The sequence below is a fragment of the Astatotilapia calliptera genome, chromosome 15 (assembly GCF_900246225.1).
Source record: "Astatotilapia calliptera chromosome 15, fAstCal1.2, whole genome shotgun sequence".
In the NCBI taxonomy this organism is placed as follows: Eukaryota; Metazoa; Chordata; class Actinopteri; order Cichliformes; family Cichlidae; genus Astatotilapia; species Astatotilapia calliptera.
Window position 1 is genome coordinate 19,255,785 of NC_039316.1, and position 27,976 is coordinate 19,283,760.

The 27,976-nt window shown below is 39.3% G+C and overlaps 1 protein-coding gene across 3 annotated transcripts; it reads left to right on the top strand.

The window, feature by feature from the left end:
• On the top strand, nucleotides 1–27,900 carry dnajc5ga (DnaJ (Hsp40) homolog, subfamily C, member 5 gamma a). 3 transcript variants are annotated; one of them, XM_026142372.1, is made up of 7 exons: nucleotides 2–282; nucleotides 15,062–15,189; nucleotides 18,615–18,828; nucleotides 20,065–20,221; nucleotides 21,946–22,124; nucleotides 22,986–23,029; nucleotides 23,843–27,900. In XM_026142372.1, the coding sequence occupies exons 2-5, from the start codon at nucleotides 15,071–15,073 to the stop codon at nucleotides 22,119–22,121; spliced, it is 666 nt and encodes a 221-aa protein (XP_025998157.1). In that variant the 5' UTR covers nucleotides 2–282; nucleotides 15,062–15,070; the 3' UTR covers nucleotides 22,122–22,124; nucleotides 22,986–23,029; nucleotides 23,843–27,900. The 3 variants fall into 3 exon arrangements, with proteins under 3 accessions (XP_025998159.1, XP_025998157.1, XP_025998158.1); XM_026142373.1 differs by lacking the exon at nucleotides 2–282 and adding an exon at nucleotides 13,869–14,954; XM_026142374.1 differs by lacking the exon at nucleotides 21,946–22,124 and having other exon boundaries at nucleotides 1–282.
• The last annotated feature ends 76 nt before the right edge of the window (nucleotides 27,901–27,976 follow it).

Genomic DNA, 27,976 nt, shown 5'->3' on the forward strand with positions numbered 1-27,976 from the left:
GCCCCCTGGTGCTTCGGCGGCTGAGTGTACCCATTTCTTGTGCTACGGGATGTGGAGCGTCTCTCCTACATCGGCTCTGGCAAAACTGAGCAACTTCTTCCTTCATTTCCTGGAAGGAGGAGCCATACACGAAGCAGCAGAAACCCGCCGGCTACAGTGGGCTGCTAGCGGGCAAACGGCACCGTGATTCCGACCGTTAATTGGGAGTTAAGAGCCTAACTCAGATGCCTCTATGATCCAGCTAACCGTACAGCGAGATATACAGAGTTCAGTTTGCACAAGGTAAGGCGTTTGGGGGCACTAAATTAGCTAGCGTGAGGTTAGCTAACCGTGGGTAGGTGTCACGGTCACGTACACCAAACCCCATTCAAAAATCTGTCAATTTAAGGTTCGCCCTAGTCTGTTAACCCCACCATGAAGCTCATCTATAACGAGTTAGTTTAGTCGGCAGCGAGATATATTTCGATGCCGACTGATTGAAAATTTGAGAATTTGCTCTGCAGTCGAAATAAACCCTGTTTGTTTGTTTTTTTTTTACTAAAAAAAAAGTGCAATCAAAATGAAAAGTCTAGTGAAAATTCTCCTAATTTTAAATTTGATTTTACCATTTAAATGTACTATAGATGGAGGCTGGTCTATCTCCATGTCCAATGCACATTGCCAGCTTTATGGTTGATTAATGCATATTTTTGGTGCCTTTATTAATGAAATTATTTTCCATAAATTAAATGAATTTAGTGGTAGAATGATCTCCATAGAAGCAAGGCTAACTATTTGTCATCGCCACAGTGAGGAGGACGACAGGTTTATTTTTAGTTGATTAAGAAAGATGGAGACAAAATTAATGGCAGAATAAACCAAATAAAACAAGGTATCACGGATTTATGAATGGCGGGGTGTAAAATAGAAAGTAGTTCCCCATGTGCTGGGAGATTAGCAAAAGGGATTAGCGCTGCACAAGGACAAACAGACGACAACCACGCACCACTCCTTCCTTCATTACACCCTCATCTTTATCCTAACATGCCACAAAACCCATTTCTCTCAGGGGGCTGCCTGCTGTGGTTTTAAATTATGGTGGTGTAATAGTATTTAGGTTATTTTGACTCTACACATACATGAAAAATCAGAATCCGACAAAATTCAGGTTGTTTAGATTCAGAATTGATCTAATGACCCAATTAGGATAAAATACCATTTTCCTCTGCACTTACTCTCTCGAGAAGACCCTGCTTCACAGCCTACCTGTGAGACGGTTTGATCATTTCAGGTTTGACCTTCTGAAATGTGAGGATTTTCTGGTTTTCTCTGTTGCTGTAAAATAGAATAAGCTTGGTAAGACTGAGTAAATTGAAGATCTGGGTTAAATCCCTGCCCACGTGTGTCTGTTATGTGTAATCGTGTAAAGTAAGAACAACAACAAAAGAAACCGATCATCTACATGCATTTATTTTTTGGCATTTTATCAGAATTGAAAAAAAGAATAATGTTGTATTCATCTATAAATATTGGGAAGTACACAGATACAGGCAAGAATGGGGAAATAATTTTAGGTTTCCGTTAGATATTTGATTGTCTGTGCAGTTAAAGTAATTTAAAGACCTAGAATAGGTCCCACTCGTTTAAGATCTACGTTGTGTACATATAGATTGTTGTGCCCTGCATTCAACATCACAGGAACACCTTACATAATCTCTCACTAAGGGAATACTGATATTATTCCCTGTCTTGCTTCATCACCTCAAATGTGAGGGTTATCTGGTTTTCTCCAATGTTGTAAACTAACTATTGGACGAGGCTTAGCTCTTGTCTTATTTATTAGTGTGGATACTGATTAAGCATCCACAGTATTAAGATCCTAATCTTTCTTATTATATTTCTCTTTGTAATATAAATATTCTCTATATTTGATTAGAAGGCTGTATTCTTCCTGCCCTTAACCTCTACAGGTTTGTTTAAATATGTAAGTCAAGGCCCTGGATTAGACCTCTACTTATTCTCTTTAGACTAAGAAGATTTGAGTTTGTATTTTGATGACAACAGCAAGATGACTGAGTTTTGACATATGAATGAGAAGAAAATTTCTTTTGTCATACATAGAGCTGGGCGATAGAACGATAACGATATGTATCGCGATATAACTTTTACTCGATAGAGAAATTAAGCTATCGCGATAGACCTCGCCGCTCTTGTCCTCTTAAAAAAAAAAAAAAAAGGTCAGCCAATCCAAATAAAGTAGCGCAGAGCCGAACCAATCACAGCCGCAGTGTCACGTCGCGTCACTTGTTACGTACAGCACAAGTGCCAAGCCGCACGTGTGTTTGTTTGGGAAGCAGCCAGCGGGTAATGGAGCCAGCGCATAATGGAGGAAATGAGTGTGCCGACTAGAAAAATCAACCGAGCGTGACCGAAGAGAAAACAGATGATGGTTCCAACGCCGGAGAGATTGTCGAACGGAAGAGCCATAGAAGTTCCGTAGTTTGAAGGTATTTCGGCTATTTCAAGTCTGACAAAAAACAGAGTAGCGTGCACTGTAAATTGTGCCGAAAGCAAGTCTGGAAATACAATAAACTGGTGCATGCGTCACACTGTGCGCCACGTTATTGTTTCGGTGAAATGAATTTCTACAATACTGTTACTGTTAATTCTACTCTCTGCAGTGTTTAAATGCTTACACATACACACAGTTACTGTCTGTCCACACATACGACTCGGTTCTGCTTCTATGCCGCAGCTTTGTTTACTTTTTCCCACCGAGGCTTCTAGACTTCTGATTGGCCAACATTTCTGCACGGTTAGGAATCTAGCGCCACCTGCTGCTTTGGCATGTTCATAGCAGCGTTTTCCTTCATTTCTCCCTTTATGTGCGGACAGGATTATTTTTTAAAACGAAAACGGAAAATCTCCGTTTTCAAAAATACCCGTGTACGTGTGGACGTAGCCTCAGTCTCTGACTGGAAGCGCTAATTCGTCATTCGGCTTTTGTCAGACTAAAGTAACTGTTAAAACTGTTTGAAAAGCTAAGCTATACAACAAGGAGAGATTGAGAATTTCCTTTTAGTTCTCAGTTTATTTGATATTGACAAAAGTTAGTCAGTTTTGACTGTTCTTCTGTAAAACAAACTAAGATTTATTTTTAGAATTAATACTTTGTTTCTAAGTGGAATTGACAATTTAGTCTGTTTCATTTGTTCTATTTTCAAACTTAAACGCTTTAGCGGCTGCCTTTTGTGTAGTTTGCAATATTTGCCTTTATTTATCTGAAAAAGTCTCATGTTCCTTAAGTACATCTACCCTGTTGAACTTATTATGGGAAATAAATATTTAAAAACAAGCTGCTGATTATTTCACATTTTACTTGTGAGCAACGGCACATTTAAATCTTACAAATATAGTTATTTGGCTTATATCGTGATAGATATCGTTATCGCCTGAAATGAAAAAAACATATCGTGATATGAAAAAATCTCATATCGCCCAGCTCTAGTCATACATAGCAGAAGTACCATTAGATGGATTCATAAATTAACAATAATCTCAATGATTGAGCTGCTAACTTAAACAGTATCTCATGCATTGATGTTAAATACTCTGAGGTGCACAGTAACACTCATGGTAGTGCTGGCTGTTGTCCTGTTTCTGTGAGCTGTACAGCTGTTCTTTTTTCCCCATAGTAGAAGCTTGGATGCATTCGACCATACATAAAGACAGCTGCTCGTTTGTAGCAGCAGTTGATGTTTGAGGCTGGATTACCAACCAAGCAAATATCCTGAGGCCTTGAAGGTTTACTATATATCACTTAATTTAATTTGACATATTTTATCTACTTTAATAGCCATCATATGACCCTGATCTTAAAGGAGAGGACTGGCTCAGTTGTTTTAAGGCAGCTTTAGTTGTTGTTGTTGTTGTTGTTTCTGTAGGTCAAGTAGTGAACACCCAAAAACTTGAAAATAATGACAAACAACAGTTATTTTAAGACTCAATGCCACTGTCAGATTTTTTTCCCCCTTTCAAATCTATAATCATTTAAAAGGTCAATTATCATATTTCCCTTCTCTTCTCCACCCTGTCCTTCACTCAGAAACCTAAAAATCTCACTCATCAAGGGCTAGTGACGTGTGATTGAGATGTTGTTGCACAGTGTGCATATCCTGTATGTTCCTCTTTTCAAACTCTAATAATGGACATAATTGACAAAATTAACTTGATTTTATTTCAGAATAACCTGAAGCTACTGACTAAACCCGTTAGCTGAGGTTGAAGAATGAAAAAGCCAAAGATTGTTTCCTTAAGTATACAAAGTAACAGTGGTGTTGTCTGTCAGTTGCTCAGCTGGTTGGTTGAGAGAGTTTGACTTGGGAAAAACAGGGGCAGAAGCGATCAGACATGATTAAGGTCCTTTACAATGACCTTAAACACACTTAAGGGCAGTAGCTCTTTTGAATCTAGCTGATTTGTCAGTTGAATCAAAATGAAAGGCTCTGCAAATTTGAAAAGAAAAAGAAAAGTTTTCAAATTTGTTACAGACTTTAGGGTGAAGCATTTAGCTTGCTTTTGGGGCCACAATCTTCTCCATCAGCTTCCCACAACAAGATGGTCAAAGTTCAAGTTGCAATATAATAAGATGCAGTAGGCCCCAGTTGTAGACATACTGCATATAAAAGTATGCACCTTTTAAGAGCAGCTGCAGTACTGCATACCAGGAGTGTAACTGTTTATATTCAGTATTGTGTAATAATGAACTCTCTGTTACACTGAATTTCCAGCAGTGTGTCAGAGATCCGTTAAACTGTGTGGCAGGGCGACTGCTTCGATTACATAGTTATCATGTTACACACCTTTAAAAGCCACAGTTATTTTCAACAACAAAGACGTCTATTTTAAACCCAGCAGTGTTGCAGACTGTCTGAAGAGCTGCTGTCCTCACTGATCGAGGACTTTTTAGGGAGTTTTTGCTTGCAGTTCTCACATGATTCTCTTCACTTGTGGTTTTTGACAAACACTCCATTCTTAAGGAATAGAAAAGCTTAGTTCAGCTGGAGCAAAGCAGAAGTCAGATGCCTTTGTTCTTTACTAATAATAACGTTCAGAAAATGATCATTTAAGTACTCCTACATATGGATCTGTGCTCAAAAATATCACCAGTAGAAATGTGCTTGTAAGTACCCTTAAAATTGAATTATGTCAATTATCAGTTATATCAGTGGTGATAAGTACTGTTAAATATGGATTTTTTCATAGCCTGCTTCTGTCTCTTTAAGTTGCTGTTTTAGGCGCTGGTACATTTGTCAGTATTATTATAAATGTATATTTTATTAACTGCCTTTTGGCAGAGCCTTCAGTTTGTGTGGCGAGAGCTCCCAGTTCGTATTCAGGAGACAGACACCCTCTCTACTTTTATGACTAAGCTTAAAACTTTCCTTTTTGATAAAGCGTATTGTTAGGGCTGGATCAGGTGACCCTGAATCCTCTCTTAGTTACACTGCCTATGGCATCTTAAGAAGAATAATTCATCTCAGTTTTTTCCCAATACGAGGAAAAGCTGTTGTAGCAGGTCTTCTTGGGCTTATAGTCCAAGAAATGAATGTAAAATTGCAGGAAAAAGTACTGGAAGCTTTCCACACATTATCCCGTAACAAGCAGGATATTTAAAAAATTTTTTAATTTTAAGCTGTAGAATAAGTGCACGAAATTAAAATTCTCTAACATTCAATGGTTAATCTACAGTTGAAAAAAGTAACGTAAAATTTTATTTATATACCGTATTTTCACGACCATAAGGCGCACTGTGCTAAAAGGCGCAGTCTCAGTTATGTGTGCCCTTACTGTATTTAACACACACATAAGGCGCACTGGACCATAGGGCGCATACAAGTACCGTATGCGTATTTAAAAATAAAGCGGGAGCAAACCTGAATTCGGTACCTTACTCACATTTCTATTGCCGGTAATCGTCATCATCAACAACACACAAGCATACAAGTGTGCCTATTTAAAAATAAAGCAGGAGCAAAACAAAGTTTGGTACTCACATTTTTATCATCAATCAAACCCATCGAAGTCCTCATCCTCTGTGTCCGAATTGAACAGCTGCGCTAAATCTCCATCAAACATGCCAGGTTCACTGTCTTCACCGTCAGAGTCACTTTCCGTGCCGTGCGGCTCCTCGGAAATGATGCCGGCTTTTGCGAAAGCTCGAACAACAGTGCCAGCAGACATGTTAGCCCAAGCATCTACAATCCATTGGCAAATTGTGGCGTAACTCGCCCGGCGCTGCCTTCCACTCTTAGTGAAACTGTGGTCTCCACCGGTCATCCATCGCTCCCAGGCCGCTCGCAGCCTTACTTTGAACGGGCGGTTCACACCGATGTCCAGCGGTTGGAGTTCCTTTGTCAGGCCTCCCGGAATGACAGCAAGCTCACAGTTCATTTGCTTCACAAGTTTTTTCACATCGGCTGTGAGATGGGCACGCATAGTCACAGATCAACAGCGATGGTGATGCGTGGAAAAAACCACCTGGTCTCCTTACATACACCTCCCTCAGCCAGTCTTTCATCATTTCCTCATCCATCCAGCCCTTTTCATTTGCCTTAATGATGATTACTGCTGGAAACTTCTCTTTAGGCAAAGTCTTTCGCTTAAAAAAATCACCATAGGCGGCAGTTTCTGTCCATTAGCATGGCAGCCAAGCACAACAGTAAAAGAAGACTTTTCATACCCCGTTGTGCGTATCGCTACCGTGCTGGTCCCCTTCTTCTCCACAGTGTGACTCACCGGGATGTCAAAAGTGAGCGGGACCTCGTCCATGTTTGTGATGTGGCTGGGCTGGATGTTTTTGTCGCCGATGTGTTTGCTGCAGTAGGAGCGGAAGATGGCCAGCTTTTCCTTATAATCCGCTGGAAGTTGCTGCGCTACCGTAGTCCTGGTCCGGATGGAAAAATGGCACCGTTTACTAAAAAGTGAAAGTGAAACTGCTTTTAGCCGAATGGTGACCGTCGAAACGCTTCTCCCGCTCGCGCTTTGCTCGATGATCCACCGCTCGAGTCTTTCCTCCAACTCGAGCCACCTCGCCTTATGTCCGCGGAAACTCAGCTGCGTTTTCTTGACCTGCCGGAGCTTGTTTTCCAGCTTCCTCCATTTGCGAACCATCGATTCGTTAATCTTAAATTCTCTCGCCGCTGCTCGATTTCCATGTTCCTCCGCGTAGCTGATGGCCTTCAGTTTAAACTGTGCTTCGTAAGCGTGTCTCTTTGCCATTTTCAGGGTTGTTAAAACAACGATGTCCTGCATAATGCACATACCTGTTCTTTTATACAGGTATGTGCGATTGTCCCGGTATATACGATCAACGCCCACACTTCACCCTTTAACGTTCTCATGGTGTTCTCTACTACGTCCTCCTTACAACACATAGGGCGCACCGCGCTATAGGGCGCGCCGCACTTTTTGAAGAAAATCTAAGACTTTTAAGTGCGCCTTATGGTCGTGAAAATACGGTAGCACCTTTCAAGAATAAAATCACAAAGTGCTTCACAGAAGCTAAAACATAAAAACAAAAATCAACCAAAAGCAAGTTTAAGAAGATCAGTTTTTAGCTGTTTTTCAAAGCGTTCAATGGGAGAGCGTTCAAAAGTCTGTGGCCACAGTTACGAAAGCTCTGTCACCTTTTGTTTTCAACCTCATGTGCTGGACAACCAGCAAGCCCTGATCACATGACCTCAGGGACCTGCTGGGGATGTAAGGATGTAAAAGATCGCTGATGTATGTTGGTGCTTGTCCATGCAGAGCCCTAAATGTCAAAATCATAACCTTAAAACACCTCTTTTTCTGTGATTCAGTGGTTAGTCTGTGACTGACTTTGTATATTGTGCCGGGCTGTGGTTACGATGGTTAAAGTGGCTTTATCGTAACCATTTAGTATGTCTGCATGTAATTCACCGAGGGTTTTTTTTTTTTTTCTCCCATGCATCATTAATCGCAGCTTTTGTCTTACAATTTTTATATGTTACAAGTACAAAAGAGCATCTTTTTAATCTCAGTTGTTTTATTGCTTATTTGCTGGATGTACTCATTTGTTAAAGGCCTAGTGTTGACCACAGAAAGAGGCTTACTGTCACAGTATAGCCGTTTGTGAAAAACCTCTGTGTGCAACTGATGGTTAAAATAAAACATTTCAATTCATTCAGATTTTTTGTGTTCAAAGTAGAAAAATAAATATTGAATGGTCGATTTGAATGTGTATACCAGCGCAATTCTAGGCACTATATAGTTGAAAATAACATTTGTTTATAGAGGTTATTTAAACATATCATGATATAAATATTGTGTATTGCGATATAGCCTAAAAAAATTGCGATATTAGATTTTCCTCATATTGCCCAGCTCTAGTTGGAATTCTGCTGCTTCACAGGGCTGTCAACCTATCTTGCTTATTTACATCTATTTGAATCTTCCCGTCTCAAAAAGATAGAGGCTCTGCAGCCCTGATTAGTGGAAGGTGGTGTTGTAGGTTAATATTATTTTACACGAGTAGATTCATCATCTAGCATTTCTGGCAAAAAACAAACATCAAGCAGCAAGGTTTGATTGTCTAGTTGACTGTTCAGGCTCATCTCTACCACAAACCTTGTGTTTTTGGCTGAAAGTGTCTCATTTTGTCAGCTAGACCTGTGTAAAACCCATTCACTTACTTTCTCTCCCTCTGATCTGACACTGTCTCAGCAAAAAGCCTCAAACAAATGGTGGTTAAACTTTGATAAATATCTTCCCTTTAAAAGGCTCATTGTCTAATGCTTGGCAGTGACTCCTTTCTCTTTCCTGTGTTTCCAGCTTTTGTACTCCTGTTGGTTCATTTTCATATTGTCGTTTCATATTGGCGAGCTCCATTTGCATACATGCTGGGCGGATTTCTAAAGTCTGCACCACAAAGACTGCAGTTGGCTAATTAACCTAATAGACCTGGCTGAGTGGGTCTCGATCGATTGCTTCGCTGCGAGTTGCAGTTTGATCAAAGCGTAGTACATTTCCTCAGAGCGGTTTGGTGATCATAAAGGATTATTTTAGGAATATTGAAGGCTTGTCTGTGTAAATGCTGCCCCCCCTGCCTGCATGCCTGCCCCTTGTTTTGTGCACCATGTTTCGAGATGTATTTACATCAGCTCTCTTGGCTTCAGCAGTAACGCCATCTGGGCCTGCAGAGCTTCCATCACAGAGGAAAAATTGTCCTTTTTGAACTCTTATTCGGAGGGTTTATTTCAGTCAAAAGCCTTACTGGATTTTGTCTTTTTTTCCAGTCTCCAGTGTGCATTTTTAGCACAACCCAGTTATTATGTTATTGCTGCAGCTATCAATAGATCTGTATAATATTTTGGATATTATTATTATTATTATTATTATTATTATTATTATTATTATTATTCAAATAGATTTTTCTTTAGATTAGATGCACTGTTGTCATTGTGCTTAGCACAGGTACAAAGCCACTGAGCATCATTCAGACATAAGTGCTGGGATTGTTCAGATGAGTCATGGCAACGTGGATCGCTGTGGTGATGGTGTCCTCTGTTGACCTGTTGGTGCAGTAGGCAAACTGATGGAGGTCCAAAGTGGTGGATATACAGAAAGTGGGAAAGAACACAAACGCTTACTTGTAAATGGAAAGTCAGACTGTAAGAAGAATTAACAAATGCTTTGTAATAAAAGGGTGATAAACATACTTTGTTATGCAATATGTGAGAGTCCTCCAGCGGTACAGTCTGGCAGACAATACGGTGGTTGTCACGTGTGCTCATTATGACACTTCTGCTTATCGACTCAGGAGTTCATTCTAAGATGTATCCTTCTGTACAGATTTATTTTATACAGTGAAATATAAATGCCATTTATTTTATTTTATTTTATTTTCTTTAATTGAATGTGTTATCAGTGTTATCCTGCAGAGACACTCCTACCAGAGCAAGGTAATTTCCTAAATCCGCCAGCTGTGAATCCACTGAGCTGAGAGAACTTGAGTTTCACATTCATGAGCTGCAATTTTTCCAAAAATACTCAGAAATATGTTTTGTCTGCTCTGTGTTTATATAAACTCTAAAGTGACCTAAATCTGTTGATCTGACTGAATCGGGAACCAAGTGAATAAAATATGCTACCTTTAAGTGCCATCTGTTAAAATTGCAAATCCACATGAGCAGTGTGAAGCCAATTATTTTGTTCTCACATCAGGGCGCTCTTAACTATCTGGATGAGAACGCAATATCAACAAAGTTGTTTTCGCTCACTGGTTTTGAGCTAGAGTTTGAATTGAATTTGATCTTTTTCCCTCTTGTTAAATGCAAAATTAACATTAAACTGTAGATTTGATAAAAGAAGAAAAGGCTTTTCTTTGAAGGACACCCACAGAAACACAAGATGTTTTTCTTGCAGTTAAACATTTTCTTGCCATTAAATGGCACAAAATGAGGTTTAAGTGCAGTTCAGGTTCAACGTGTGAATATATTCCAGGGTTCCTGTATATGTTAAAGGCAGAGAGTCAATGTTTGCTTATCTGATATGCAGCTCTGTTATGTCTGACCATTTCATTAGCTTTGTTTTGTTTTTCAGACCAGTGAATTAAGGGGCTGGACCAAAGCCCAGTATAACATAAATAAGGATAACTTTAATCTTTGATTCATGCAAAGTAGAGCAGGGCGATATGGCCAAAAATATTTATCACGATATATACCGTATTTCCCGGACTACAAAGCGCACCTGAATATTAGCCGCACAAGCTAAAATCAGGGGAAAATCCTGTTTTGTACATACATTAGCCGCACCTGACTAAAAGCCGCAGGTGTTTCAATATTGACTTATCATATGTAAGAGAATATGCACAAAGCGAATTGTCAGGAAAGAGATGGCTGTTTGGAGACACACCCCTTTTATTAATATTTTGAAAAACAAGTTATGGGTACATATTTGCATAACTTTTTAGGTATATGTACAAGTAGCGGTAATTACAAGTAGGAAACATGTACTGTGCTTCATAAATGAGTAACAAATGTAGTACATAACAATAACCTAGGGCACACCAGAAAAATAGATTGGACTATCATTTAGGCTCAGATGCAGTGACACGGCTTTAACAAGAAGAAAAGTCAGTCATTCACCACCATCTTCCTGCGCACTAAAACCACCAAAGTCCTCTTCTCCAGTGTCGGATACGAACAGGCTCAGGATGGCTACGTCATCCACTCTCAGCTTCTTTCCTTTGTTGTCAGTGTCAGAGTCGAACACCCTCAGAAGGGCCGTGGCGGTGTCCTCCTCTCCATCATGCAGCAGTCCAGCCCTTCGAAATCCGTTGGTGATCATGGATGTTTTCACACTTTTCCACGCTGTCAGATTCCACCGGTTGAGTTGGGCATAACTTGCTTTTCGCACGTTTATCGCCGCACATCATCCACGACTCCCGCTGAACGTGTAGCGCTACTTTGAAGTTTGTTTTTCGCACTACTTGTACGGCACTATGTTGCCTGGCGGATGGACATGTGACCAACATACCACTCTTGAACCCGATACTGTGTGTCTGATGACATGCCCTTCCGCCAGGCAACGTAGTGCCGTACAACACCGGAACAAACAAAACAAATCGTCTTACGATATCACAAAAATCATGGAAAATCCATAGAAAAGCCACACCTGACTAAAAGCCGCAGGGTTCAAAGCTGGTGCAAAAAGTAGCGGCTTATAGCCCGACAATTACGGTATTTGAAAATTTGCGATAACGATATAACTGACGATATAATTGATGCGAGACAAAATACAACTCCACAACATTACTAGCGCAAAAAGACATCCTTCCATTTATTTTCACTTAAACAAGAAGCTGGTTTTTATGTACATTAAAGCTTTATAAAAAATTAACAGTGCAAATGCAAATTCCTTGCTGAAAGTTTAACCAAAAGGCATTTCCAGTAGAAATGGGCCTGACATATCCTGAGCATAACCATGTATAATATCCACTGAAGTTAAAAAGAGGTGCTTTGCAACATTAAACTGCAGTGTGCAGTACGTATTTTTCGGACCATAAGGTACATGGGATTATAAGGCACATTAAGCGAAACAAAGCAGTCAGATAAATCAAACTTTATTAAACTCTTTCTTCTTGCTTCCTCCACTTCTGTACCATTGATTCATTAATGAATGAATTCTGCTCTATTTCCATGTTGTTGCAGTATATTAATGACTAACCTTGTATTGTGGATGGATTATCTCAGTTGTTCTCCTGACTGAAGTTTGGTCCATTTACAGCATCCTACCATGCGATTGCATTTGTCTCTAACTATCAGGAACTTTAACGTTAACTTTTATAAGTGGAAAAGTGTTAGTGTTCGTCCTCCAGCTTCACTGTTTATGTTATGCTAACATAGCTGTGTCGCTAGCGATCACGTAGCACATCATTATATACCAGCTAGCCCAACTTCAGTAACTTTACAAACGTCACTGCTGTTTAGTTTCCTGTCTTCATTTATGTTGGACGTGATAGCAGAGCTGTACGTTTGAATTTTTCCAGAAATCTCTGTCAGAACATGCAATATCATGCTTAGGTAACTAGCGAAACTAGCGAGCTAACTTCCGCTAGCTTCCTGCTAACTTCTAACTCCGTTAAATGTAGTAAATTTTGTTTTCATGGATGCCTGGAAGTTAAACTTCATAGTTACACCTGGTAAAGCAGCAATGCTGATCGTTTCATTAAAGATGAAAGAATTTAGACAGTTTTAACTCCCAGTGATGCTGCAGTGTTTGTTTGACCTGAAAAAGACGAAGTTTAGGACCCAGATTACTCCCAGATTTAAGAGCATCTTAGTCCGACAAATACGACAATAACGACGGCCGCTTGCATGTTCTGCAAAAAAATGTGCTTTGTCGTGTATCAGACGGACAAACACCAAACCAGTTCCACATCACTGAAGTTGCACCGTTTTTACAAACCAATTCTGGTTCATCTGTTTCACTCAACAATCGGCCATGTGCGTATGAAAACAAAGGCACTGCGCATGCGCGTTTTACTCATATTCTATCGCGATAATTAATTTTCCTATCGTTGCCTAACATTATACCGGTATTACCGTGAACGGTATAATATGGCCCAGCCCTAATGCAAAGCTACTCTAGTCCAGGACTAAAACAAAAATAAGATATGGAGCAAGAAATAAGCATAGTAGATCCCGCTTAATTATAATCACTTCAAAAACATGTTTCAGTTTGCACAATTAAATGAGGGGAACTAGTTAATTCTTACAGACATTACTCAGAATGGTACAATATTGATAAAGTTAATATCTGAGTTCATATATTAATGGCACAGAACGTTGTAATGGTTAGATGACATAACAAAAGCCCCATTCACAAATCTGTAGTGTTAGCTGTGATCTCTCTAATTAGTAACTGTTACATATTCATCTAAATTTAATCCTTTTGCAAATCTGCTTCGTCTGTAATGAGTAGAATAAAAATCCCAAAGGCAAAGTGTGCCAGATGGAAAAATTAATCCTGTGTGAATACATCTCTTAGTTGTGTTTCATTTTTGTGTTAATTATTTACTGTCAAGGATTCCTTGGATTCAGGATGTAGAATTACAAGGGTTACAGTTAAACGCTTATGACAGTCGATTGGTTTGTTGCACATATCTGTGCAGTTGTCTTGCTGGCCTCTGACCAGAACGTTGGCCCTGTCTGACATGGACTTGGACGGGTAATCTGTGAGATCAGCAAAATGTAATCTTCTTTAGTCAATGACCTGGGTGGCATTATTCGTGTGGCTCAGTATGACTCAATGTGAGTGTATTTGTGTACGCGTACAGTAATCGTAGTTCATCAGAAATCCATTTTGTATGGAGTAATTGTGAAACACTAACTCTCTGCTTCTAAATACTTGTGTGATTCATTGCCTCCATAAAGGAGGCTTCTCCTACTCTCTTCTCAGTGGCTTGCATACTCAGGGTTGCTAGTATCATGTTATACCCTTTTCTCTAAACATTTCTCTGCATTTTCACTGAAGGAGGCGGAGAGGACAAAAATAACTGCATTTGCCTCGAAGATGTGCACAACAAAAGCTGTCTTAAAAAGACAGGATTTGCCCAGAAGGTGCAATAGAACTAATTACTGTCAAGTTTAAGCTGATTTGTGAAGCTTGTTGCAGAAAGTTATTTTCAAATCTAGCAGTGTTACAGCAACGTCATCATTGGTGGTTAATGAAGGGTGTTTTTGGAGACGGCCATCGTGATGTGCCACGTTGGCATGTGAAATGCAGCACTGAGCTTTTTACTATTGTGATCTTAGCTTATTGAAACTAGAAGACATGAGGACAGGCTGAGAAATGGGAGAACTGGTCAATCGAAAGCAACTGAGACAATCTAATGCTACACAGATCCTGTGTAACATGCAACTGTACATCTGCAACTTGTGCAGTCACCGTTGCTTGTTATTAGAAAGCATACACTATATTCCCTATTTTACTTAGTCTTTAAGTAAATATGTGGCTCTTTAGCTGGTAGATGTTCCAGTATGTTCACCAGAGCTTGGCCAACCACGTCAGTTTGTCTTTTTAGTCTACATTGGGTTTTTAAAGCTGTTATTTGTTCACTGTTGGAGAAAATTGCATTTGAAGTAAGCACTGTAGTGAACCGAAACAATAAAGGTCAGACGTAAACTTGAGGTATGCTGAACAACAGTAGAGAGGCAGACAAGGAACCAGGAAGTAAGTCAAACCGAGGGTGTTATGATTATGTTTTGTTTTTTGTTTTTTTTGTAGCACTATTTATTTTGTCTGGTGTGTCCTTATTTTCTTTGGTATATTAAACAGCTGATTTATGTCTCCCTATTGTAGTGAAAAGTGAAAAACAGTATCTTTTTCTTTACTTCTTCTTTATTTACACCTCCTCTGCCTTGGTGAACCTCACCTTCTGCACTACTTTGGTAATTAACACTGGCCTGAGTATTTAGATTCTTTAAATAAATCATTTGAATTCTGAGCTTTTCATGTATCAGCGCCTCCTAATAAGTTTGATCTCTTTTAATTACAGAGGTGAGCCATGGCTGAACCAAACTCCTCCCGCCCCCAAAGGAAGATGTCCACCTCTGGGGAGAGTGTGTACAAGGTGCTAGGTCTGGAGAAAGGAGCGTCTGCAGAGGAAATCAAGAAAGCGTACAGGTAAGCTGGACTTTAGTTACTTCTCTTTATTAAAGTTCTTTTTGTTGTTTTGCCCATATTCTTAATTTTGGACCGTTAGAGTGGCTTTGCATTAGGGCTGCCACAAACGATTATTTTGATAGTCGACTAGTAGGGCTGGGCCATATTATACCGTTCACGGTAATACCGGTATAATGTTAGGCAACGATAGGAAAATGAAATATCGCGATAGAATATGAGTAAAACGCGCATGCGCAGTGCCTTTGTTTTCATACGCACATGGCCGATTGTTGAGTGAAACAGATGAACCAGAATTGGTTTGTAAAAATGGTGCAACTTCAGTGATGTGGAACTGGTTTGGTGTTTGTCCGTCTGATACACGACAAAGCACATTTTTTTGCAGAACATGCAAGCGGCCGTCGTTATTGTCGTATTTGTCGGACTAAGATGCTCTTAAATCTGGGAGTAATCTGGGTCCTAAACTCCGTATGCTTCAGGTCAAACGAACACTGCAGCATCACTGAGAGTTAAAAACTGTCTAAATTCTTTCATCTTTAATAAAACAATCAGCATTGCTGCTTTACCAGGTGTAATTATGAAGTTTAACTTCCAGGCATCCATGAAAACAGAATTTATTACATTTAACGGAGTTAGAAGTTAGCAGGAAGCTAGCGGAAGTTAGCTCGCTAGTTTCGCTAGTTACCTAAGCATGATATTGCATGTTCTGACAGAGATTTCTGGAAAAATTCAAACGTACAGCTCTGCTATCACGTCCAACATAAATGAAGACAGGAAACTAAACAGCAGTGACGTTTGTAAAGTTACTGAAGTTGGGCTAGTTGGTATATAATGATGTGCTACGTGATCGCTAGCGACACAGCTATGTTAGCCTAACATAAACAGTGAAGCTGGAGGACGAACACTAACACTTTTCCACTTATAAAAGTTAACGTGAAGGTTCTTCATGGTTAGAGACAAATGCAATCGCATGGCAGGATACTGTAAACGGACCAAACTTCAGTCAGGAGAACAACTGAGATAATCCATCCACAATACGAGGTTAGTCATTAATATACTGCAACAACATGGGAATAGAGCAGCTGCCAGAGAATTCAACATTAATGAATCAATGGTACAGAAGTGGAGGAAGCAAGAAGAATGAGTTTAATAAAGTTTGATTTATCTGACTGCTTTGTTTCGCTTAATGTGCCTTATAATCCCGTGCACCTTATGGTCCGAAAAATGCGTAATGCACACTGCAGTTTAATGTTGCAAAGCACCTCTTTTTAACTTCAGTGGATATTATACATGGTTATGCTCAGGATATGTCAGGCCCATTTCTACTGGAAATGCCTTTTGGTTAAACTTTCAGCAAGGAATTTGCATTTGCACTGTTACATTTTTATAAAGCTTTAATGTACATAAAAACCAGCTTCTTGTTTAAGTGAAAATAAATGGAAGGTTGTATTTTGCGCTAGTAATGTTGTGGAGTTGTATTTTGTCTCGTCGGTTATATCGTTATCGCAAATTTTCAAATATATATCGTGATAAATATTTTTGGCCATATCGCCCTGCTCTATCGACTAGTCACCGATTATTTTTGCGATTAGTCGACTAATCAGGTCATGCATCCATTAGACGTAAAACCTACAGCTTATTGCACCAGCATGCATCTGCTCTTATATAACTATCATTAGCTTACAGCTTTAAGTGTTTTGCGTATGTGCTAACTAAAAATGAAGACAAGATGATTTTTTAATTTTTAATGAAATTTGCAGATTGTTTCTGTGAAGTTTAATAAACTCCTTGATATTTAAAATATAACAGGACACCGGAGTATATTCTGGAGCATCTCACACTTCTGATGACCAGTTGTATGCTTGACGTTTATTCAGCTGTGTAAAAACTATAACTTGAATCTCAGCCAAACTGATTTACTCAGGAACAAATAAAATACTAAAAAAAGCCAAACAATAACATTTTAAGTTATCTAAGTGACTCATATACGTTTAACCTGAGCAGCGAAAGACGGCGGTGGGTTTGACAACGATTTGCCGGGAGTCCGGTGTTCTCACGGGCTCTAGTGAGCCTTGAACCCGGGCTAGGTATCGAGCTGGTGGGTAACAGATGTCTCTGAAAACGTCGAAGCGCTTTTGAAAATATGAGATGTCTTGATAAACTGAGCAGATATTTGAGGTTTACACAGCTACATTCTCGCCTGAAAATGTGTTAAACGTTTATTTTGTGACCCAGAAAGAATAATAAGAGTAAAATTAAAACTAACTAGCTGCCGCCATTGTTGGAAACTAAGCAGGGCCGCACTATAAATTCTGGGACACAGTTTCTTCTTCAGGGTTTAACGGTTGGCATCCTTGTACATGCAGTGCTGCCATCTTCTGTTTCAGTCCGTTATTACACTCTTAAATCCTACTACTTATTCCTGCGTCTTTTGGGATCTTACAAAGCTTCAAACGACGCGTTGACTATTAAATTGGTCATCGACGATTTTGATAGTTGACGTAATCGTGACTAGTCGACTAATCGTGGCAGCCCTACTTTGCATGACTCACAAATTACAGCTCCCAAGTTTCTTTGTCTGCAAACAGAAGGTTTGAACAGCAGGTGGATTCTGTGCTACTACTCTGTTCAAATGTGTTATTTGTGTCCCTGATAGTGTTTACTCATAAGCTGCCAGATAACTAAAGTGCTGTTCAGAAATATTTCTTTACAAGTTGTCTGTTAATTCTGTCTGTAAAAGTGCAGACGACTGACATGAAAGCATTTCAAATAATATCTGTAATGCATTTACTTAAGATTCTTCAGACACTTCAGATTCTTATAATTCAGGAAATAAATAGGGAAAGTGCAAATTGATTAGCTGCCTCAAAATCACAGTTAAAGCTTTAATTTTACTTTCATGGAACAAACAAATAATACTGCTGCTTGTTTACTTTAATGTAGTTTCATGTGTGGGATAGACTTGTGACATTATAGAGTTTTTATTTATTTATTTTTTTAACAGTTTGAAAGTTTCCAGAACCCAAGCTGACATGTTGACATTCCACCTTCTTTGCAGTTTATAACAGTTTACAATCGTTTATAATTTTCACTAAGGTATTTAACGTTATAGTTACGGCTACAACTATTGGATATTATGATTAGTTCCATGGTCAGGCTATTTTCATCAGTTTTAGATAGGAGTACAGTATACAGTCTGCAATATAATGTGAAAAAGATTAAGCCGGTCATTAGAGTTGAAAGTGGTGGAAAATAATATGGTTGTAATTTTATGTGTATGTAATTTTAAACCATGACATCCTGGGCTTGAGCCTGTGAGGGAACCATGTGATATTTCTTCCTCACTCACACTTGCAGCAGATTCTTTCTGGCACATTTGGAGCAGACGATCAATAATTTTGTTGATCTTTTCCTTTCTCTCCTGACAGAAAACTAGCACTGAAGTACCACCCGGACAAGAACCCAGACAACCCAGAGGCAGCGGAGAAGTTTAAGGAGATCAACAATGCGAACTCAATTTTAAATGATGAGAACAAGAGGAAGATTTACGACGAATATGGCTCCATGGGCCTTTATGTGTCCGAACAGTTTGGAGAGGAGAGCGTCAAGTACTACTTTCTCATGTCCAAATGGTGGTTTAAGGTTGGTGTGTTTGTGTTTTTGTGTGCTATCTCTGACTTCTAAACTGTTTTCAAACATTCTCGAAATTATCCTAAAGAGCTTTGTCTCAGAATACAAAGGTCCTTAACCTGACAGCCCACTGGTGCACATAGGCTCAATGTCCAATTAAGCCTATGTGAGAGTAAAGAAATGTATGTCCTGACTTATACGTGCTCTTCTAAGGCAGCACACATCTGTAGTTGGCTACTTCCTGTGAAATGTGCAGACCTGATTCTCCCAGCATTGTCCCAACAACCCAGCCGTGTGTGAAAGTGGCTCAGCTGGATTTACTAAATATATTTGACCATTTTGGGACAAAATGGTTTATGCCTTTATTTGGTAATGTGCAGTGTACTTCAAAAATATAAGTTAATGTGTACTTAGTGGTGCATATTGTAACAGCAACATATTGTTAATGCAGTTCAAGGTCTGTGTATTAGAAGTCTGGTAGAATAAACTGATCTGCTGTTTGTGTTAAACAGGATTATTTTTGCTTTTATAATAATCTGTAACCGTTAACTGAGCTAATAGGTATTTTTTTAGAGCAAAGTGATCAGGTTTATAAAGGAGTTTCACGCTTGACTAATTTCCCAGCAGCCCGTGCTTTACCAGGCTGATTCCTGATTGGTGGCACTTTTTTTTTTCTTTCTTTTTTCTTTTTTCTAATCATGGCTACAGATCATAGTAGGCTAGATCAATCTTTGTAGCGTGAGTACAATATGAAACGTGATCTGGTGTTTTCTTGCTGGTGTGAGCTGTCACCCTCTGCGTCTGCAGAAATGCACCTTTTCCATCTGTGCCTCATAGTCAGTGTTTAGGGATGGATAACAGTACAGTGAGTGCGAACATAACTGCAGTGAATGCTGGCTTTGTGAGGCTCGTAATGTGGTTTTACAGTCCCTGCGCTCAAAAGATGTTCTGTGCCTCTAAAATCCATTTAGGGAAATTACAAATTAAACATTTTTGGGGAGGGTTTTTTTTTCCTTTCTTTCTTTATGTGATTGTCTTAGATGAATTATGATTGTTACACATTCATGAGTCTTGAATATGGTGACAGAAGCACTGACTGTGCAAAATGACATCTGTAATCTGTTTATAAAGGATTGGATGAAATCCTCACTGTTTGCTGTCAATAATTTGTTGGAGATTAAGATTAAAGTTCTTTTAGATCCTCTGTGTCATATGGCTAAAAATCTGTTTGCATGTTAATCCCTGTAGGGTCTGGTGCTGTGCTGTACATTATTCACTTGCTGCTGCTGTTGCTGCTGCTGCTGTTTCTGCTGCGGGAAGTGCAAACCTCCAGATGACGATGAAAACTACCAGTACGTCAACCCCGAAGACCTGGAGGCCCAGATCAAAGCAGATCAGGACGGAGGTAAGAAAAATCATAATCCAAGGTTATTTAACACTGTTACTGGTACCTTTGGAAACATCTTGCAAGTGTTTAATTATAGTTCAGTTGAAACCCAAATAAGATCATTAAAAAATGATGGATTTGGTTGACGTCGCAGGGTCAGTGGATTAGACTATGAAGTCTTTTTCACAAGGACAACCACTCACCAGCCAAACCCCCACAGGCCACAGCCTCCACTGTGTGAGGCCTGTGGGCGTAGTTAGGGGGGCAGTATTTAGAAAACTAGCATGCCTCAGGAGGCAGCCACAAAGGGAATGGGCAAAGTTATTGAGGGCTGACGGGTGACAACCAACTGACGCTGTCAGCCGCTGCCAAAAGCAGACCACGCAAGACAAACGAGTGTGCGCTGGTGGGCTTTTACTTCCTCTGGTGTGATTATTTGTTGGCTACAATCTCTCTTTCCATCATTTCGGCTCAAGCTGAACAAAATGATAAATGACTTTCATTTATTTTCTAATCAGATTTGCGCTAAATTGTAATTTTTCATTTGTGATCAAGTCTGAATTGGTATTTGTGCATCCAATAGACAAAACAAAGTCATTTTTTAAATTTTTTTTTTACTTCCGTCATAGAGGCAAAAGACTGTAGCCACCACTTATTAAATGTCAACCACTTTGATAAAGTCATCCAGTAAATGTGAGCCTGAGGCTGTGTGCGTGTGATGTGGAAAGTGGAATCAGTGCTTGTACAAATTTATTCTACACAGAATCATTATGACAAACATGAAAAAATTGTCAAGTTATTTTCTGCAGATTAATCTGCTGATGAGTCTAGTTTGTTTTATTTTTCATCCCCCTCCAGTTTAGTTGTGATCACTCTTGAAGAAATCTGTGACATGTGCTTTTCAGAAACTATTCAGAAGTGTTAATAAATGGAGTAAGACCTGAAGTAAACAGTGTGCAGAGACCAATAGTGCTGACAGCTCAAGCTTTGATTAGACTCCAGCCAGCTGGAGACACTCGGGTAGTCATTGCTGGTATATTTCTTTGAAGTCTGCTTGAAATTTGCCATCTGGGGCACGTACACAGTTGGTGCATTGTAATTTAAAGTCCTGCGGGGTCACAAGAAATTGGCCAACATACAGACATCCACACTGACCCAAGCAGGCTCACAGATGCAGAAAGTATAATCAAGACCTCAGAAAAGAAGGGAAAAAGGCATTTAATCACATTAAGTGACGTGGCAATGCCCATTTGTAGATCTGTTTAAAAAGAAATGCTGTAAATTCTACAAATATTTCTGTTGGATGTGGCTGTAGAGCACACTACAAACGCCTCTCCTGCGGCTCTGGCTCGTTTCATTAAAACTGTTAAACTGTTTCTTCATGATGTAGCCCTTTTCTTTCAGCAGGCCTGCTGAAGCGGGGACTTTTCTGTGTACACATTTTACAGAATGACCTGTGTCTTTGGTCGACTGTGTTAAAATCTGAACGTGTGATAAAGCTTCAAAGCATAACGAATGCATAAACTGTAACATGCTGAGGTGTTTATTTCTTTATTTATTGCTTTTAAATTGAGCTTTTCTTTAAAAAAAATATTTTACTTCTTGCTTTCTAGAGTTTAAACACTAACTTTAATAAATAAATACAAAAATCAAAGTCAGCTCTAAGGTCTCTGTTGCATCATCAGTGGATTAAACATGCTCTTATGCTTCAGGATTCGTGTTTTCATGCTCCAATCCAACAGGTAACACAGTAATCATAGGCCAGCCTACATCTAATCTGGGTCCAGAAACCCCAGAAGGAAAGAGCATGCCCATCCCCCTGCCTATGCCAATGCCGCCACCTGAGCCCCAGTCGCCAACTTCAGTCAACCCAGTAGTGGAAGATAGACCTGGGGAGAGCGTACCAGATTTAAAATGACTTGTAAGAGCCACGTCTACTGCTTTTTAAAATTTTTTATTTTGTTTTATTTTTTTTTTATGTGTCACGTTGTCATCCATCCATGTTGTCACGTAAACAAAGCCGTCTTGGCCCATCCTCACCCATCTTCACGCTCCATGTTGCATGTCCGCTGGCAGCACGCAGCTTCTGCTTACTCACTCATCCGTTTAAAAGAAAAAACTGCTCCTGCTGTCCACTTACCATCGTCATGCACATTCACTGCATCAGTCACTGTGTTGTTCTAGTCGTCTTGTACCTGCATGTCTCTTATTCCTTACCCGTGTCACATTAGGTGCTGTCATAACGTGAGCATGGTGATGTCGTGTTGGTGGCACTTTGTACAACATTGTTGTGTGCTCATTATTTCTGCTTGTTGTCAGATGATACGATTATGGGATATTTTTAGCATTTGTCCTGTGAAAAGAGAGGTCCAAATTAAGTTATTCAGATGGGATGTGGAGTGTTATATCACATTCACTGAAATGTGGACGTTAACTTTGCACAGCATTACATTTGTAAGATGGGGGAAAACAAACTGATGACCCTTTTGCCCTCTTGTAGTAGCTTTGTTCCCTTTGGCTAATTTATAGCTTGCTGTTTAAAACATAAAACTAGTTATATAGATAATTTGGATATTCTTGACGTAATTTCCAGGTCTGTTGTACGATAAGAAAGTTTTTAAAGGTAAGTTCCCCTAAAACCTACAGGTAAAATAAGAGGTTTGCTTTATCTTAGAATAAGACGAGGCCTTACAATAGGGCAGAAGAGTTATACCTTATTTATTTCATGCTCCGTATGTCAATGTTTGGCTTAATTTTGAAAGTGTGCCTTTGTCTTCTACAGGAAAGTGATGGTGTGGATAAGCCTCAACTAGCAAAAGCAGGAAGGTAAGATACAACGGATGATGATTTTAAAAGTGAAACTTGGAATATAAACAGTTGGTTTGAACATACTGAGAAAGTGGTCTGTGTAACTTAATTAGTGGTTGGGCAGACAAACAGCTTATTTTGTTCATTTCTCACGGTCATTTTGATGTGGCTATTCTCAGTCATTAAATATTAACTTTTAATTCCTTGATCTACAGTACAGTGTTAAATCTACTGTGTGGGCTGTAGACCTGCTAATGTAGATGGATACTAGTTTTCTCTTGCTTTTGAAGTCTTTTTTTTTTTTTTTTCCCCTCAGTAAAATATTTATTGGCTCCAATTCCAACATAAACATCTCAGTTTCACATGTGTTGGCAGAGCAGTGCAGACACACCAACACAAGTATTGAATCAAATGTCTGTAACAACAAGGATACCAATACTATAAATTAATTTAAATTGAATGTCTAGAGTTAGGATAACACTTTTGGATTAGGTGGAAGCTATGCACTGCTGTTATTGGCTATGCAAATAATAGCAGTGCATTATTTGCATAGCCAGAGTGTGGTTAGGTTTACGTTGTTAGATAAGGTGTTTGTATGTGTCCTACATACACAGTGGAAAAAATAAAATAAAATATGAAAAGCTCATTCTAAGCAACCTCATAGTTGGAATTTCACTTACTTGTCTCTGCATCAGTATGTGCTAAGGTTGGATATACAGTTGCCAAGACTGGAATAAAAGACAGAAGCTTCTTGAAGTATGATTAAAGTTGTAATTAACCTGATATAACTATTTTTAATCTGATTTTGACTTCCTCTTTTTCCCCCTTCAGCCTTCTGCTCCCCTCTTATGACCCAGCCACATCTGACTGCTGCCAGCGACCCAGAGAGAAACCAGCCCGCTGTCACCAGCCAACCCACAGTTCAGGCCTGATCCACCCAGACCTACCCGAGCCACCAAACAAACCCTGCCAGGTGGGCACTGAAATGCTCCCGGCTCCCTTCATGGAACTTAAAATACGGAGAAGTATTCACGCAGATTAACCTACTAGATGCTACGAGCGTCATGGAGGATAATTTCAGGCCAGCTATTAAGACCACAAGCCATCCTCTAACAAGTCTCCTCTCTTCTTCCACCTTCACACATGTCCAGCCTGGGCTGGATGTTACCTTGATAGCAGTCCAGTTATCCAGGGCTAGGCTTAAAGTCCATCTCTTCTGGCCATTCCATTCTAACCAGTAAAGGTCTGACACTGGCCAGCAAAATTGCAAAAATGGGGACATGAGGGCCGAGAAAAAAAAAAAAAGTCACGTAGAGGTGGCTTTGATTGTTTACCTGCTATCCAAACCGGGACTGGAACTTACTACCTTTTTTTTTCCTGTCACAATCTTAACCGCCTCCCATCATGTTGGACTCCATTGGTCACCAGTAGGAGCACCTATTTTCTGTTTTCCCTCGTTAACCTGCCTAGGAGTTGCCCTCTGAAGAAACCCATACACGTTGGTGGTAAATTCATTGCCACTCTTTGTGTGTTCATATCAGTGGCAAGACAAGAACTACACATTTCTTCTTCTTCGTGAACAATTGCATTTAGTTAAATGTTGCATTGTCGTCCTCTAATGTCTCAAACTAGTCCCATCGATGGTTGTGTAAAAAATAAATAAATAAATAAAAAATTAAAATAACCTTCAGAGGCGGCAGGAAGTCTAACAGATGCTTCACCATGTAAAAAGTTTTCAATCAGGACACTGTTACATTTCATTGCTTTAACAATAAATGTCTGAGCCTAATCTTTGAGCTTCGATCAGGAGTGGACTTGACGCTTCCACCCCGGCGCGCATGCAACTTGTACGGCTGCATGCCTCTTCTTGTACAGCACTGGAACTCACCTCAAACGACAAACATGGGACAATTGCTGAGCTTGCAGACATGCAAACTGTAAATGAACACGAGCCCTTATGACATCATGTGCCACCCTCAGCGGGGAAAAAATAAAAAGTACCCCCCCAATAATAATCTGCCGACTGAAATGGACAATTACAGATGCCATAGTCTTTTAACTAGAAATAACTTTCTGTTAGATTTACTTATTTTTTTTATATATATATTGCGGGGGTTTTTTTGTTTTGTTTTCTTTTTTGTGTTGCAGTCAGATTATTCGGTAGACCAAAGCCGACAGCTTCATGTAGCCCAGGCCGATAGTTTCTAGAAATGCCATTTGCTCTGTAAGCCACGGTTCAGATTGTCAAAGCTGTGTGTATATTATGCATTTCAGTCTATGCACCGTGTCAGACGGGTCTGTTGCCATTTTTCTTCTTTTATTGTACCTCTTACATTCAGAACTGCAGAAACCCTGAAAGTTACTTGATCTATGAACTCAGCTCCAGATTCACTAAGACTAGATTGCAGGGCAATCTCTTGATTTAATTGCACCACTATTGCTTTCTATTTGGGGATGCTTTGGACATTTATTTGCAGCCTTTAAAAAGAGTAATGAGCAAGCAATCAACCATCTTTACTGCAAATTTCAGGCACTCGCCCTTTAACTGCAGGACTGATCCATTCATTCCTGCATCCTTACTGATCTGTTCTTAGTTTCTGGGCAGGAAAGTCCTCCTTTATGTACTAACCTGACCCTGGCAGCGCTGTACCTTCAAGAATAATTGCAGCAGTGACTAAAAATACAAGCCCCAAATGCACTCACTGTTGTCTGTTATTTTGCAGAATCACCCAGGAATACTTTGTCTAAAGTAATTCAATGCATGAGCACGATTGATTAAATCTAACCTGAAGCATTCGGCTCTCCTCTTCATCTTCGCTCATTGTGCACACTTGGCATCGCTCTTCCTTCATGCTTTAGTGAATCTGGATCAGTGTTTGTGTTGACACACCTTGAATTGCACAATAAATACAGACACTACAGAGATTTTTGGCTTCATCAGTTTTATACACCTTCTTTGAGTCAAACGCACTTTTCCTCTGTATTGTTTTTGGTTTCATGTTTTGTTTTTTTCCTCTTTTAGATTTCAGTCACATTCTTTAATTACAGTTGGTCATTCAGTGTGTCTGCACCTTTAAAGCTGCAGCTAACATTTATTTATTGCTTTTTGCTTGCGTTTAATGTGAGAAAATGGTAAGAAATATCCAACACTAGTTTCCATTATAGATTATTTCATCCAAAATCTGGAGGCAAAGACAAAGAAAAGCGCAGTTGGCAAATTGTTTCAGCTCTTAATCTGGGACACCAGAAACTTATTGAGTCACTGGTATCGTTGACATGCTAATGTCTGTGTTGTCCAGCTCAAAATGTCAGTGGATCTGCTCATGACAAAGCTAATTGCTTCTAGATGGCAAATGATTTAATTGCTTTCCCTACGGGTGATTTGATAGATTTAATGCCATCTAAGGTTGAGACGTGAGGATTACTAATGATGTAATGTGATTTTGGTGAGAGTTTGAGCTGCCAGCATTTTCCATGAATCATCCACTTTGCACTGATTTATTGACTTGTCTGAAACTGATTTTCTTCCTTGACTCAAAAGCTGTAATGGAAGACAGATGAAGCCCAATAAATAAGCAATTTACTTCAACAAAAGCTCAAAACACAGAACACATTGTGTTAAGCATTATTCTGCTACATCTCCATGGATGGATGAATAGATGGCTTTGGGCGTCTTCTGAAATGACAAACCTTTTTTCGTAAAGAAGTAGTTCAACATTTTGGGGAATCTGTTTTAAAAATGTATTTGCTTCAATGCTTTCTTGCCATCAGACTGTAACTAAAAGATGGACATCACCACCTCAGCGTCAACCTTTGTGTTAATGAAGGCTTGAGCCGAGGGGTTTTTCTGTTTTTGCCATTTTTATGATTTGAAACTGTGCATGATGAATGAGGGGTGGGTCTGACTAAAAAACCAATGATATTGCACAATCATAGGTTAGCAACTTGTCAATTACAAAGTAAAGCAGCCTCTGGTTTGTTAATGAGGTCACCACTTACAAACTGGACCCAAAGTTAATATGTGGAACTAGCGATCGAGGCCACGTGTTTAATCTGTAAACTCACAGATTAAAAGAGCGTAGAGCCATTTCCTTTAGACATCTATACGGCGCCGTCTCAGATGGCAGCCTGTCTAGCATGCTCTCTACAGTTGAAAATTACTTTGAGCATGTACATGACAAAAGAGTTTCCCTCGGGATAAATATAGTTCTTATTCTTATACAGTTGTGAAACTGGAGTTGCTGCCCTCTGTTGGCCACTAAATGAATGATGTGTTAAGGCCCTTCACCGGCTTAATTTTGTTAGTGATTTAAAATGGTATTGATGAAACACGAAATGCACATTTCCCAAAATGTTCAACTCTTCCTTTAGTAGTGCATGCATTTTAAAATGGGGATGTAACGATTTTGAAATTGTGATTCGAAACAGAATTTAAAATCATATACCAATATTATTACTCTGCAAGTTTATTTTGTTCTTATTTATTTGCCCCTCTCTACAAAAGAAAGGAAAAAGAAGATGAGCAAATAAAACCCCACTAAGCTCTTTTAAGGTCTTTTTTTTTGGCCTCTTATTTTCTGATGTTACTGATACTTGGCTTTTTTTACTGCTTAGTCTCTAATTTAAATAAAAAACGATATTTTACTCCCATGTTATTTTTAGATTGTTTTAACGTTTTCAAACCTCAAGCATTGTTTACTGACATCATGTGGAAGCTGTTCAGTTGTTGTCATGTGGAGCGTTACAGTCCTGTTTAGAGTACTAATGCTAGTTGGTCTTTTTTTGTATCTGTGCTGGCCAAAACTATAGTTGCATCTAAATTCGGCTTCTAAAACTCTTCTGTATTACCCGGTGTGTTATAATAAATGAATGCAGAGCTACGTGTACGATCATATTGTGAAAAAACAAACCACCTTTGATAAGTTTTTATCAGTCACTTCATATCTGCTCTCTTTATTCACATAT